General features: G+C 37.2%; 1 protein-coding gene across 1 annotated transcript in view; it reads right to left on the reverse strand.

Annotated features, from left to right (window-relative positions):
• Positions 1-15964, reverse strand: part of DCDC1 (doublecortin domain containing 1) — an 807587-nt gene that overhangs the window by 383430 nt on the left and 408193 nt on the right. The window contains exons 11-12 of the mRNA XM_054969981.1: positions 13696-13797; positions 3740-3906 (exon numbers count right to left, since the gene is read on the reverse strand). Coding sequence (XP_054825956.1) covers positions 3740-3906; positions 13696-13797 — 269 coding nt within the window. The remainder of the gene's footprint in view (positions 1-3739; positions 3907-13695; positions 13798-15964) is intronic.

The raw sequence follows: 15964 nt of genomic DNA on the forward strand, positions 1-15964 counted from the left end.
GTGCCCTATGCGCGCCTTTGCTCCCTGAGCTATACTCTCAATAAAGTTGTGGCCTCTTTACCTCCAGCACTGTGTCTGTGTGTTTTGTCGCTGTGCCTCCTCTCCACTATCCTCCCCCACTCAGCACTTGCCTGCAATAATACATGTCACAGATTTCACCAACTAAAAATCTCTATGGATTCTTCAGGATAGATCCTCTAGTAGGAAATGGAAGGCTTTCTCCTCAAAAACTAACATACTAATGCAATGTAGTCAATGTGTATTCCTCCCAAAGAATCACGCTGAAAACATTCCCAGTGGGTAAAATCAGGACAAACCTGTTTGAATCAACACAACAGACTGGCAATAAGCAAACATTCTAATTCTAGAAAACTGCTGTGTTCTTAAATCAGGGTACGTGATAGTTTCTTTATAATTAGGGGTAGAATATACCTAACATTTTGTTGAAAATAGGTGAAATGCCGTGGCTTGGATCCACGAAATGTAAGTATGAGGAAGAATGCCACTTGCTGAATGGGGCTTTCCTGCCTTCTTCCTGCTCCAAATTTTTGTCTCCTATAAAGAGCCTCATGGGTCACTCTGAAACAACTTGGAATATGGCATAGCAAACTGCAAAGGGAAGGGATGATGTGGAAATCCTCTTCTTATATGAGCAGAAACGCTCTTCAGTCTGTACAGGGCCAAATTTGGTTCCAAGTCCATTTAGAAAAGATGACATTGGTGAAACAGAGGTCACAGAATGAGAAGGGTTTCTTTTAATGAGGTATCATTTAGAATTACTGATTATCATTAAAGTCCAAAAGTCACTGATACTTGCATTACCTCCTACAACTTGAATTTGTGGCTGCTCACAAAATGGTAGCAATTTTCACAGAATTTATTTTCTATTATTATTTTGAAAGTGTTTATGCTAACCAAGGAACTTACATGTATTCTCAGATTGAGCATACATACACATCATGTTAGAGCAACATGAATGTCTATACAGGTTAAACAAAAGAAAAGAAAAATTTTATATATGCCATAGTCTGTACCCCTATTCAGTTTGTATGCTTGTTGCATTTGGCCCTTTATGTATAGTTTTTTTCCTCTTTTTGAAATTACGTCTGTTTCTTCTCTTGGATGCATGGATCTTTCATACTTGTTAATTTTCAATAAAGCAGCAATCCCAGTCAAATCTTGTAGTTGTACTTCAAATTTATAAAACAGCTTCAAAGCCCATCACAAATTATAATTTCAACGCGGGAGATTACTTGTCTGTAAAGGACATTTCTGAAAAGGAACTCTATTTCACAAGGGGTCATAGACACACCTAAGAAAAAATGATGCTCTAAATGTCTGTCATCACAAATACAATGTCTAGCCACATTTTTTTCTAATGTGTTGATCATGAAAGCAACACTTTAACACTGACTTTATAAGCAGCACATTAAAAGGTTGAAACCCAATAACCATTTATTGTTGAAATTTTATACATATACTATTTTTAATCATTTCAAGGCAAAAAAACAAAGGAGATCAATACTGACAATTTTCCAACCAGCATATTTAAACTTAGTAAGTGTTCTACTTTTCAAGAAAAATATCCATCCTGTCAACATAAATAGTGAGCTACGTTCTAATGTGGTACAAAATTGTCCAAGCAATTAAAAAATTAGATTTTGTAATTTTGTAACAGGAATTTATAACAAAATACATGACGTTATTAAAAAGATTATGCCTGGAAATTATATTATTTCACTCAAATAGTTCTTGAAATAAACTTAAGCTTATTGTTCTCAGCTATGTTTACCATGCTTACTGTTCTCAACTATGGCTACACCTAAACCAAACTGTCCCAATTTGACTGATAAAGATGGCAATTGGTCATCAATAAATAAAATTAGAAAAAAAGTTTTAAAGTTTATAGGATACAGTATAATGTCAGAAAAATGCTGATACATATACAATTCAAGAATGAATATCTGAAAAGTCGCCTAAGTACAAAAGGCTTTTTTTCTGTATTAATCCACACCATTTTGCATTTGCAACTGTTCTGGCAGAATAAAAGCTGGTGTTTTACCAAGGAACATTTTTTATCCAAATTATTTTCATTTAAATACATTTTTCAACCAAATTATTATAATACAGCCAGTTCATGAAACTGGAGAGAAACATCAGAAAATAAATTGCAGAAATCTAGTTCTATAATTTTAAAAACAAATAAAATTCTTATCAGTAAAACTGAAAAGAATTTATTTTTTGTTTTCACTCTTGTTGACCAATTAAAACATCTTTATAAGTCTCTCAACTTTAAGAACACATGATACTTCCTAGTTTAGTTTCCTAAGTAATCACAGGAGGTATATTCTATGAGAACCACTACCAGTTTGTGAGTAATCACAGATGGAATGTATGCAGGTAGTAGACAAGCGCCTTTGCCTATAAAGAATGCCTGCATGAAAAACTTAAGATGCCTTTCTCAGGTATTTTGCAAAACATCTAAATGAAAACACGCTAGAAGCACCGCCTGAATAAGTTACATGAAAATATGTTACACAGTCATTTTTATGTTCAGATACTAATATATATATATATATATATATATATATATATATATATATATATATATATATATATATATATATATATATATATATACACTGCAAGATACTTTCTAAACAATGTAAACCTGATTTTTCCATAACATCATGCACTTTTACTTGTCATTTTAGTAATAAAATAATCTTCCATATTATGTTGAACAGTATGGATTAATGATTGAAAAAATAACTACTTCATACATTTCTTATATGTTTTAATTTCAAATGTACATAAAATAAAATGCCTATTTTTACCCATATGAAATGTAAACAAATATAATTCTAGAACACAGATAATCTTACACCACAAATACAATATAAAAAGAGTAATTCCCTGTCTTGCTGATGAATAAATCAATCCTGATATATTTTCCTAATACACTTAAATGATACTGATGCAAATCCCACCAATTTCCACACATATTCTTTAGGACAGGGGTTTTAATTTTGCAAAACTTCACCACAATCAAAACAGGCTTATATACAAATAACTATGAAACTCATTCTCTTTTTGTCTCTGTAAATAACATTGATATGGAATAAGAACTAATACTAGCATTGCTTGAAATAAACTAGCTAAGTGCAGCCTAGATGCTTCCCATTTTTAACTTTAGTTGGCCATACTTTACAAGTTTTACAAATTTATTTTTCATTCCCATTGCTGGTGCTTTAAAGGTTAAGACTTTATTTCTGAAAACATAGAGCGATAGCAGGGAATCATGTTGTCTACAGCTTTATAAATCTTGCTTAAGATCCTTTTCAATTACCATCCATTTCTCCTTTAAAAAGGGACAAAAAAAATAGAGGAGTGGAAACAGGTCAGGGCAGTCTGTGACAATGACAGTGTGATGGGCTTGGACCCCCTGTGGTGTTTCCATCTGCTATCATTAAGGTGACTATTCAGACATGAAAAAATCCCTCTTGCTGTGCTGACAGGCAGACATCAAGAACTATGACAAGGCATTAAGACAGAAAGTCAGAGACATAGATGTCATATTCCACAAACAACACTGTCTCAAACAAGACCTCTGAAATTTTGTTGGAATTCACAATAAAAATAAAAGGGATTTTACTTGGAGGTTATCAAACTTCCCCTTACAGTAGTTTGACAACAAAAAGATTGCTGACAGTCATACCACTAAATGCTTTGCTCCTACCTGTAACTTTCACCATAAGAAACCCAAATTTTTTGCTCATTCTGCAATAGAAGTGGATTTCTAATTTCTTGTCCAGTCTCATCAAAAAGCTGAGTAGGGAAATGACTGAGGCCTGATGGCTTGAAATTTGCCGAATGCTGGAGCCTTTGGTGAATCATGTTCAATACCTGGCAGTGGAAAATATAAAAACAAAAAAGGAACATCTGTAATAAATTGTTTGTACTCCATAACCAGCAATGTCCAAACAAACGATAATTAAATTCACATAGAATGTTAAGAGAAGTGTGAAATGACTACAATGTTTATCTCAGTGTAAAGAAACAAAATGAGCACAGGCTTTTAACCAGCAGGGGGTGCAACAGGATTATGGTTGAGCTCTGACCCTTTGGCACATAAACTGAAAGCAGATGTGACAATTGTACAGAACAAGCAGTTGGCTTCTCCATACTGTAACAGCTCTGTTGATAAAGGTTATGTTTTCCTGGTCCACATTGGAAGCAGCATTTTGTTAGTGTTTCTACTGAGCTTGTTGAGCGTTGAAAACAACTATCCTTCCTTCTACCTTTCTTCCAAGCTATTGGTGTTTAATGGTCAAACAATAACACAAGACTCATTAACAATTGCAACACTGTGAAAAAAGTATACTAAGACATGACATAAATGGTTAAACCATGCTTTCAGAGAAAACAATGCTAAACAGGGCTAAATTCAGTGGAATAGCTCAAGATCATGGCTTATGTGTTCTGTGAGAGATTTTACAATCCAACTCCTAATTTCATTTGATACAGTTATGACTTTTTAAAAATATTGTTCCATTTTATAAGGAAAATTTGAAATCAAAAGACTTGTTATGTAACAAAAGTGACTATACAGCACAATTTGTGGTCAATTTGCTATTTCTTGGCATTGTAATGATGGATCTAAACACAGTCACTTCAGTCCACATGCTCCTCCTATTTGTCACTTTGCTATACCTTCAGAAAGCTCTTTCCAGCAGATTGTTTCATACTCTGCCAGGTTCTGCAACTGAACACATCACAGAGGTTTTAAATACATGACCATATTGTGACAGTATTTATAGCACCAGTGGTACACCCCAAATATCATTACCTCCTACCAGCAGGATAAATATGAAAAAGAACCACAGCATTCATCTTAACTACTTCGGGGGGAAAGGAAGTATTTCAATTATTAGAAACAATCAAAGTGTACAACAATAATTTACTGATGGTGTTACTCCATTTCTCTATTAACCTCTTTAAGAATGTCTGCTGTTGTTGTTTATAGTTAGCACCCATGACATGCCAGCAAAGCCAATCATATCACAGTGTGTTGGGTAGAGCTGTGATAATACTTCTGATGGAAGAGAATAGTACACTTATGGAAGAAAAAATACTAGTGATTGCTTTTCATAACCAGAGGAATAGGGGAGCACAGAGGCTAAAAGTATGATCCGATACTTCCCTTAACACACTATACGATGTCAAGCAAACTGTTAATTCTTACAGTCTCAGCTCCCTATCTGAAATACAAGAAAGCCAATAATAACCAAATTAACCAGGCTATTCTAAGGATGACTGATATAATGTATATCCCTTGGAAACAGTTCAATGTAGTATTTAAATGTTATGTTTATCACAGAACTAAATTATCTCCAGAAGCAACATCACAATTAAATGAAGAAAATGAATAGTTGGAACACAGTTTTATTTCTGTCCCTGCTCTCTTATGGCACAGTGAATCTTTATATTAATTAATTCTCATGCAAATCCCACAATGCTAGGCTGTGGAACTGGCAAACAAGTGATCACCCAAATTCTGTTTTGCCTTGACTTATGCTGGTTTCATTGATTTTACATTGGTAAAGCATTTCTGTAGCTGGGGAGTAAAGGAAAATCCGGGGGGGGGGAGGGGGGGAAACCAGGATGTCCACATTCACATATGAAGTGAAAGTAAAGATCTAACATGGTTAACATACCTACAAAAAACATGAGTTTAGATTTGGGTCTGACAGATCCTAAATACAGCAACCTCTGACCTGGATGGTCCAGGATAGCCCGATCTCATCAAATCTCAGAAGCTAAGCTTGGTCAGCCCTAGTTAATACTTGGATGGGAAACCATCAAGAAAATCTAGTTATTATACAGAGGCAAGCAATGGTAAACCATCTCTTAATGTCTCTTGCCTTGAAATCTGTATGTGATCATCGTAAGTCAGCTGCGACTTGATGGCACTGTACATGCACACAAATACAGTTAGCAGACTAGTCAACATTCAGATCATAAAACTAACCATAGTTTAATAAAAAATCATGGCTTTGTGTTATGTATGAACCAATTTTCCCCCTGGATACGCAGTGAAATTCAGTTTGCCAAGCAGGAATTCAAATCTAACATTTTCATGTCCTTATCCATTTCACTATATTTTACTGACACAATTAATTTTGGGGATTAAAATAATAAAAATACATATAGACACACACATATCACAAACAGAAAGAGGATGGGGGGAATTATTAGGAAGGGAGACAAGAAGGCTAGGCATTCTAAAACAGTGTGTCACATTACATTTCAGAACAAAGATGAAATCTAGATCAAAAGTCTAAGCAATCCAGCTGAGATATGTGTGGACCACTCTCAACCACTCATCCACAGCTATTCTGATTAGACACTTCAAAGGCTCTTTGCAATGTGACACACATTTTGGGATGCCATCTGTAATAGCTCTCCCACTTCTATGTGTACCTTTAAATATGTGTGTATTTGTATTTGCCAGATATATATAAATTTATTTATTTTTATTTATATTTCAATTTATATACCGCCCATCCCCAGGGCGGTATATATCTGGCTAGGACCTAGCCAATAGCTGGCTAGGACCAGATATTGTGAGATGTTGGCAACATACCCTCTAGTGTCCCCCAAATATTGCCCTCATGAACACATGTACAACCAGATGCAGCTGAGTTCAACTCTTTCATACTCCTTTGAATCCTGGTGTGAAGTTAGTAGGGATCCACTCCTTTCAGTTTTTCTAGTGAGAGAAGAAGTTCATCCTAGAGAGCAGGAGATCACCCTCAACACCCTGTGATTCTAAAAAATTTTGCATCAATTATTCCTGAAGGAAGCTGATGAGACAAACATCTCTGGCCTGTGGTGGGTACACTGCAAGGCTGGGGGTTTCAATTGATGCCTGACCAAGCTGACCCCCCAAAACGGACTCTGACTCACAGAACTTCCGGGAAGTGGCGCAGCGCGGTCGGGCTTGCTGAGCTTCAGCTCAGAAACCCGATCCTCGCACCCCCTTTGAAGCTCGGCTTTCAAGCTTCTAAAGTCCCCCCCCCCCAGAGAGGGGGGTAAAGCTGGAGCATGGTGGGGGGCACCAGGCGGAGTGGCAGCTCAGCTTGCGACCCCCAGCCTGCTCGTTTGGTGGAGGGTGAAGAAGAAGCCTTGTGGCTCACAAGCTGGGAATCCTGAACTCTGTATAACCTAGCGCGAGTGAAATTGACAAGCACCGCGAATCTGCAGCAGCAAACGTTTTTAATACGTTCCAAATGTATGGGTGAGATCTAAACTTTTTTTCTTTTCAACTTAACTGAAGCGGCCACCAACCTAGAGAAATTTCAAGTATTTCCCCCCCTTCTCCTTTTGTGCTTTTCTTTTTTATCTTGTTTGAATCACGGGGAGGGGGGGGAGAAGAAACTAATTCCTTAAGATCCAAGGTACCATAAGAACAGATTTTTGCTTATATTATACTAAGTGATAAATTAAGACTACACTTAAAATAAGAGAAGAAGAGGCTCAATAGACTTCTACCAATTGATATTTAGTAACATCAACATATGATCTACGTTGACATTTTTTAGAAAGATTTTGGGATTGGCAGAAAAAGAGAAAAGACCCCTGAGATACTGATCAAGACTCTCTGGATTACAGTGTGATTTTTGTTTGCCTGGTTTTTTTGTTTTGTTTCCCTTTTTCCTTCTGTGATTTTGGTTCCTATATTTTTTCTTTCTCCCATTCCAGGATATAAATATATGCTTTTGTGTTTTTTGTTCCTTTTCACCCTTCCTTTTTCTTAATGGTGGATTCTGGATGATTTTTTATTACTGAAGTTTGGCTGGACCTCTATTTGGTTGGATCTTCATTCTTTATTTTTTATTTCTTGGTCTTTATGGGGGAGACTCCCAAAATGGAGTACAAAGTAATTGAATCAGTGTAGTGCCTCTCCCATCTCTTGTAGCTTCAAGAAGATCTCCCAAGACTGTAACTTCCGGGGCATAAATTGGTTCAGCAAGAGAGAATGTTGTGTTTTTTCTCCTAGAAAGATATTTAAATACTGTCTGGCTGGGAAGGGAACTGTTTGGGAACATTGTGGTTTATGAAACAAAATATTTTTCTTCTATCTTAAGCGGGTAGAAGGACGGAGTGGGGTAAATGGGGCCCGACTCCTTTAAGTTACTGAGCTGAGGATAGATAGTAAAAATAATAGAGTGGAGATATTTATTTAAAGTTGTTGTCAGGTAAAGAAAAAGAAAAAGGCCAAAAACCATCCCCTGGAAGCCTCAGATCTGTGACATCAGCTATGGCACAGACACCTACATCCACACAGGCATCAATTCAGACAATACAGGCTAGCATGACCCAGTTGCTTGACCAAATGAAAACTATGAATGATAGGTTTGAGGAGTTCCAGAATGAGATGAGAAACCGAAAAGGAGGCAGCCGAACTTACATCTAAGGTGCGAAAAGTGGAGGAGAAGACTCAACAGAATGAAGATAAGATTGAGAAAGTATCCAAAAGCCAATTGATGATGGAAACTAAACTGATAACTTTACAGATGGAGAAAGCAGCATTGATGCTGCGTCTGCAGAATGTGAAGGAGGAAGAAGAAGAAAATACCTTAAAGGTAGCATCAGGGCTATTGGCAATAGCACTAAACATTCAACCAGAAGAAATGGAAACAGAGATAGACACGCCCTATAGGATAAGTTCATCTTATGCAAAAAAGAACAAAAAACCATGGGAAATCCATGTAAGATTTATCAGACGCAGAATCAGAGATGACATTCTTAAAGCAACACAAGACACTACCTTGAAGTGCCAAGATGAAGAAGTGATAGTCCTACGAAATAACCCATGGGAGGTGCGGATGAAGCGACGGGAATATGGATTTTTGATGGATTTACTATGCACAAATGTAATACAATATAGATGGCTGATACCAGAGGGACTACTTTTTAACTTCAACGGACAAAGGTTCAACATCAACTCAATTCCTAAAGCACAAGCGTTTGATCAAAAGAATTTGATGGCAGGCCAGAAATCCAAGGAATGCAAGGGAGAAGAAGAAAATGTAAGCCCACAGTCTGAATCAGAACCAGAAATAGAAGATGGAGAAAGAGGAGGAGTACAGACCAGGAAGCAAATCAGAGAAGAAAATAAACAAGGTAGTAAGAGAGGCAAGAAGTAATGGCCAGCAACTCTCTAGAAATACTCTTAATGAATGTTAATGGATTGAATTCCCCTCAAAAAAGAAGAACATTTACATACTTGAAAAAATTTAAAGCAGAGATTATATGCCTTCAAGAAACCCATATCAGAGATAAAGAGGAAATGCTCCTGAACTGTAAGAACCTGGGACACCCATTCATTGCAGCAGACAAAGTTAAAAAGAGAGGTTTAGTAACATATATACAGGGAAGATTGAACCCAAAATTGATTTATGCCTGTGACCAGGGAAGAATTATAATGACTGAACTCCAGAAAGGCCAAAGAAAAAATTTGGTAGTGAATATTTATGCCCCAAGTGAGCAACAAGAGAAATTCTTTCAAAGACTTTCAGAGCAAATATCCAAATTGAAATACAATGGCATATGCATTGTGGGAGACTACAATGCAGTAGTGGATAAAAAGCTGGATAGGAAACATGTGAAGAATGGGGAAAAGGAGGGGAAGTGCTTCCTAAAAAATTCTTTGAAATGGCTGAAAAAATGGCCCTTGTAGACTTATGGAGAACACGACATTTGAATTCAACTAATTATACTTTTTATTCTGACAGACACAAATCATGGTCATGAATAGACATGTGTGGGGCCTCAACATCGTTAGTGGCGGATATGGAAGAAATAGACATTTTGCCACAAGTGATTGGAGACCACAACCCTCTGTTAATAAAGATAAAAGAGGGAAAAAGACAATTTAGGTGGAGACTAAATACAAGTTTATTAAAAGACAAAAAATTTAAAGAAACAATCTCCAAAGAAATTGAATGGTATTTTAAACAAAACTTAAATAATGAAACTGCTATAGACATAGTGTGGGATGCAAGTAAGGCTTTTTTTAGAGGACTGGCAATTAGAAAAAGAAAGAGAGACACAAAGAATATCAAAAATTGGAACCAAACCAAAAAAAAGAAGATAACTTTAAAAATGCTCCTGAAAACAGTAACTCAAAAATGAAGATAAAGATACTTCAACATAAACTTACTTTGATGTTAACGGAGGAGATGGAGAAGAAAATTAAATATGCCAAACTAAACTACTTTGAAAATGCAAACAAGCCTACAAGATGGCTAGCATCTAAGCTAAGGAAAGAAAATACCAAAAGACAAATAATGTCACTGAATGATGAAAAAGGAGAGGAGAAAGTTCTTCAGGAAGAAATAAAGAAGGTGGTTGAATCCTACTACAAGAAGCTCTGTGGGAAAATGACTGCCCAACCAGAGCAACAAGATGACTATCTGAAAAAAAATGAGATTGAAGAAATTTTGTGAGGAACAGAGAAAAATTCTAAATGACCCAATCACTATGAATGAACTAATACAGGCCTTTAAAAAGCAAAACAAGGGAAAATCTCCAGGCCCAGATGGCATACCAGCTGAATATTATCAATGCTTTGAAGAAACCTTAATTCCTCCCTTTAAGAAGCTGATGGAAGAAATATGGGATACAGAATCCATACCAGAAACGTGGAAAGAAGCTACAATATCCTTAATACCAAAGGTTGGAACAGATTTGAAAGAAATTGAAAACTATAGACCAATCTCCCTGCTGAATGTATACTATAAAATCTTTGCAACTATATTATCAAGGAAAATGAGGAAACTAATGGACCAGATGATCCACCAAGATCAGGCCAGCTTTTTAAAAGGACAACAGACTAGCCATAATATAAGAAAAATACTAAACATTTTGGAGTATTACGAGGCTCATCCAGAAAAACAAATTGCTCTGATGTTCCTTGATGCAGAGAAGGCGTTTGACAATTTCAATTGGCAATTCATGTTTAAACAACTAGACGAGATGCAGTGTGGAGAAAATTTTCTCAGAATAATTCAAGGAATTTATGATAAACAAAGAACTAGAATCTCAATTAATGGCCAACTAACAGAATCGATAGAAATTGAAAAAGGAACAAGACAAGGTTGTCCATTATCTCCTCTCGTTTATACTGACACTGGAACCACTTATGGACAAGATCCAAAACTCAGACGAGATCAGGAGCCAAAATTAAGAAGGAAGAATACAAAGTACAAGCATCTGCTGATGACTTAGTTTTTATTTTAGAAGACCCTTTAACATCAATACAGAAGCTCTTGCAGGAAGTCAAGGAGTATGGAGCTTTGGCAGGATTAAAAATAAATATTCAAAAGACAAAGTTGATTACTAAAAACATCCAAAAATGACAGGTGGAAGAATTAACTCAAAAATCGCAACTAGTAATTGAAAAAAAGATAAAATATTTAGGAATTTGGATGACTGACAGATGTAGCTCCTTATATGAAGATAATTATGGGATGCTGATAAAAACAATCAAAAAAGACCTGGAAAGATGGAAAGATCTTCAGATATCATTGACAGGAAGAATAGCAGTGATAAAAATGAATGTTCTCCCAAGATTTCTATTTCTGTTTCAAAATATTCCATTAGGAATACCCCAAGTATTCTTTAAAGACCTTAATCGGGCTGTACAATCTTTTATTTGGCAGAACAAAAAACCATGAATCAAGCTGAAAGCCCTACAAGATACTAAGGAAAAAGCAGGCTTTGCCCTACCAGATTAGCTTCTATATTATAAGTCTTGTGTGCTGACCTGGCTGAGAGAGTGGATCACTTTGGAAAATGAAAGACTTTAAACCTGGAAGGACATGACCTATTGATGGGCTGGCACGCGTTTCTCTGGTATAAAAAATGGGAAAATCATAAATATTTTAAAAATCACTGGATAAGGAAAGCACTAATACTGGTCTGGGAAAGAATAAGATCTACCTTTTATGAGAAAATTCCTTTGTGGGTTTCCCCAACTGAAGCTTTTACACATCCTTCATTGAAAAAAGAGGGAAAAATTCCGACCTACAAGATCTTACTGAAACCAGCTGGGCTATTAAAAAATCCAAAAGAAATGGCAGAGCTAGACATTGAGTTGGGATGGTGGGGCCAGGCACAACTGGAATCCAGATATAAAAAAGATAAAACAGTGGGTTTTTATGAAAAGGATGAAAATATTGATGTGATACTATGTGGTACTAATGTTAAAATGATAAAAGAAAATATATGCTATACTTATATAGGCAAAATTACAGGGGGAAGAGGTCAAGGATACTATGATAAAATGGGCTGAGAATGTGGGACATACAATAGATTTAGAGCAATGGTCACAAATGTGGAAAAGTAATTTAAAGATGACAAAATCAGCCTCACTGAAAGAAAATGTATATAAAATGTTTTATAGGTGGCACTTAACCCCAATTAGGTTAGCTAAATCCCACTTAAATATGTCAAATAACTGCTGGAAGTGTGAGAAGACACCGGGATCTTACTATCATATGTGGTGGACATGTAAAAAAGCAGTGGAGTTTTGGAAGATGGTACATACAATGTTACAAGAGATACTCAAGACTCCACTACTTTTGAAACCAGAACTTTTTTTATTAAACCACATATTGGTCCTGGTCAATAAAGAGCAAAAACATTTGATGCTGAATACAATTACAGCTAGGATTGCATATGCGAGACTTTGGAAAATGACAACTATCCCAACACAAGAAAACCTGGTCGAAAAAATACTTGAGACAGCTGAAATGGACAAATTGTTGAGTTTATTGAAAGAGTTGGACAATACAACCTATAATGACAAATGGATACAAGATAAGTTTGGAGAAATTTAATTTTCAACTAAGATGTGGTCCTTTATGGACATTATAGAAGATAAATGGAAAAACTTGCAAACAGAGAGCTAACTAGCAGAATACTGTGACATGTATTAGAGTGAATGGTGCAATGTAATAGATATGTAACTTCTTTTTTCGTTCTTTCTTTCCTTTCTATCCCCCTTCCCTCTACTTTCTATTCCCTATTTCTATCTAAAAAAATTAAAATTGTATATATATATAAAAAAATGGACTCTGACTCACAAAAGCTTATGCCACAAATATTTATTTTGTCTTTATGGACCATAAACTCTTGCTGTTTCAGCTGCAAAAAACTAATGTGGCTATACATAGAGAATATGAGGATTCGTAGCAAAACATACTGTTACAAGTGAAACAAATAAATAGGACCTGACTGTCACTTGACCTAGAAGCCTAGTTTAAAAGTGAATGCAATGACAGAATCCTTAAAATATATGTAAATTATATGTGCACTAGGGGGATGTAAATGGAATTGTGGCCATCTGGAGATCAAACATGGGGGGGGGATGTACAAGTTACCAATTCAAGAGCTTTCCCTGTATATAAATGATTGTATATCAGGATAGTACAGTAATTAATAGCCTTATATGTCAGCAATGAGGGGGTATTTCTGCTACACAATCAGGTTTCAATGTTCACAGAAGATGTCAAATAAAGCTTCCCTGGACACTACACTCATTCTCTATGTTTTACAAAAACTTGAATGGCTTACACATGTGGAAGAATACAATGTATATATTAACTGGTGAATATATTAACTTACTCTGTCCAACATAACACTGAGTTGATTACCACAATTACTTTCCATCTCTTTTTTGTTGAAATAAACAACAGTCTCTCCAGTGTCTTTGCCGTTTTCATATACCTTAAAAACAAGCAGTAATTAAAGTAAATGCAAAGCAGTAGTAAGTCTAGAACAGACAATATGGCTAATATAATATGAAACATTCAATATTACCTTTTAAAAAAATCTATTGGAAAATAAATATGTACTATGATATCAGCAATTCTCAACAAACTGTATTACCAGTATAAATAGTTGAAATGTAGTTCAAGTACAACACACTTCTATACAAAGATACTCAGAAATACATGTTAGATACTAAACAATAGTTTTAGCTAACCATTATCTATTTTGCAAGAAAAGCTCCCTTCATTTTACAATAATGGCTGTTCAGAGGATTTTTTTCCATTAGATTATGGACATACAACTACAAGAAAATTCCACTTGTACAAGCAAAGCTTAAGAAACTATTACTCATGTGATTCCTTCCTCCAATAATAATTTAGGTCCATTTAAGTTGTTAGTTCCTGAATAGAAACCTTTTCTGTAGAAAGAAAAACCTTATAGGAAGAGCAGAGTCGCTAATAGACATGAGCATAAACGTGAAAAAAACGAACAGTCTGTTCATGGTTCGTTACCATCCACAAACACCGAACATTGACAAACATGATGCTGTCATGAACATGTTCGTTGTTCATTGTTCATGGGGGCCTGCAGCCCCCACCTACCCCCACCCTCAAAGCCCCCCCAATTAGCCCCCCTCCCCTCTAATCCACTTACCTGTCCCTTTAAAGATCCCTTTAAACTATCAGCTGGCAGGCGGCAGGGGGGATTCCCCCCTGCCGCCTGCCAGCTGATAGTTTAAAGGGCCCTGTCCTGCCAAGCGGCAGGGCCCTTTAAACAACCCCAGCTCCCACCCACCCCTGCCCCACCCCAGCGCTGCCAGGCTGCTTCTGCCCTGTGCGAGTGGGGCAGGGAGATTCTCCCTGTCCCGCTCGCACCCAGCAGGGTCAGCGTCCCAGGGCTGCTCCTGCCCCATGCAAGCAGGGCGGGGAGATTCCTCCTGTCCTGCTCGCACCCAACAGGGCCAGCACCCTGGGGCTGCTCCTGTCCCGTGCGAGCGGGGCAGAGAGATTCTCCCTGTCCGGCTTGCATCCAGCAGGGCCAGCACCCTGTGGCTGCTCCTGCCCCATGCGAGCAGGGCAGGAAGATTCTCCCTGTCCCTCTTGCACCGGGCAGAAGAAGTCATGTGGCTCTGGCTCTCCCGGCCCTAAGAAGGGTGGAGTGATTCTCCCCATCCCTCTCACACCAGGAGAGGGGCAGCTGGCACTCAGCTGCTCATAGGGGAAGCTCCTGATGAGCAGCTGATTCAGGGGTTTAAATGCCCCTTGCCACTGAACAGCAGCACGGAAACGGGCATTTAAACTCCTCTTTGATTCCAGGTTTCCAGGGCAACAGCAGGAGTTCAGACAATCCCTGCCTGAGTTGCCATGGGAATTGGTTGCAGGTCCCAGACTGTCTGGCTTGACGAACAGCAACAAACAGCAATGAATGAGGCTTCCAACGACCACCTGTTCATTTGGAATGGGGCCTCACAAACAGCATGTTTGCGAACAGCTGAATATGCTGTTTGTGGGCTTTTTTTGCATTCGTAATGCTGTTCTTGCCCATGTCTAGTCACTACTTATGGCTCTTCAGGGCATACATAATTGTGAAACAGACGGGTGTGCAGTCATTAATGGCAGGTAAGTTTTTATGGAACTGGCTCACTGAAATCCTCTTTATAGCTCTTATTTCAACAGGATTTATACAGGAGAACTTCCTAGTGGTCTGTGCCCCTTGGGTCAGATTTGCCTTTCTCACTGCATCACGCATAATATTACCCTAAAATCCAACTCACAAGGCAGAGTCCTTAGCTTGCCTCTGGATAAAAATGCCTCTGGACTACATAATGGAGATGAAAAACTTTTACAGCTCTAAAAGTTAACATGGGAACCACCACACAAGAGAATCAATGCAATGATTCTCAAATTAGGAGAGGCTTCCTTATGGAATGAGGAAGGGAATTTGATCATTATGTGGCCCATATAGGGCCCCACATAATTAAAGAAATCTTAGTTGATTAATTGCATGAATTATAGAATTGTAATCATTCAGTTACATCTGCAAACAATTGCAATAAATAATAACAATAGTTCTGAAGGCAAATCATACTTTAAAAATCTTAACAGTCCATTATCAGCTTAAA

The sequence above is a fragment of the Eublepharis macularius genome, chromosome 2, assembly GCF_028583425.1.
Source record: "Eublepharis macularius isolate TG4126 chromosome 2, MPM_Emac_v1.0, whole genome shotgun sequence".
Lineage (NCBI taxonomy): Eukaryota > Metazoa > Chordata > Lepidosauria > Squamata > Eublepharidae > Eublepharis > Eublepharis macularius.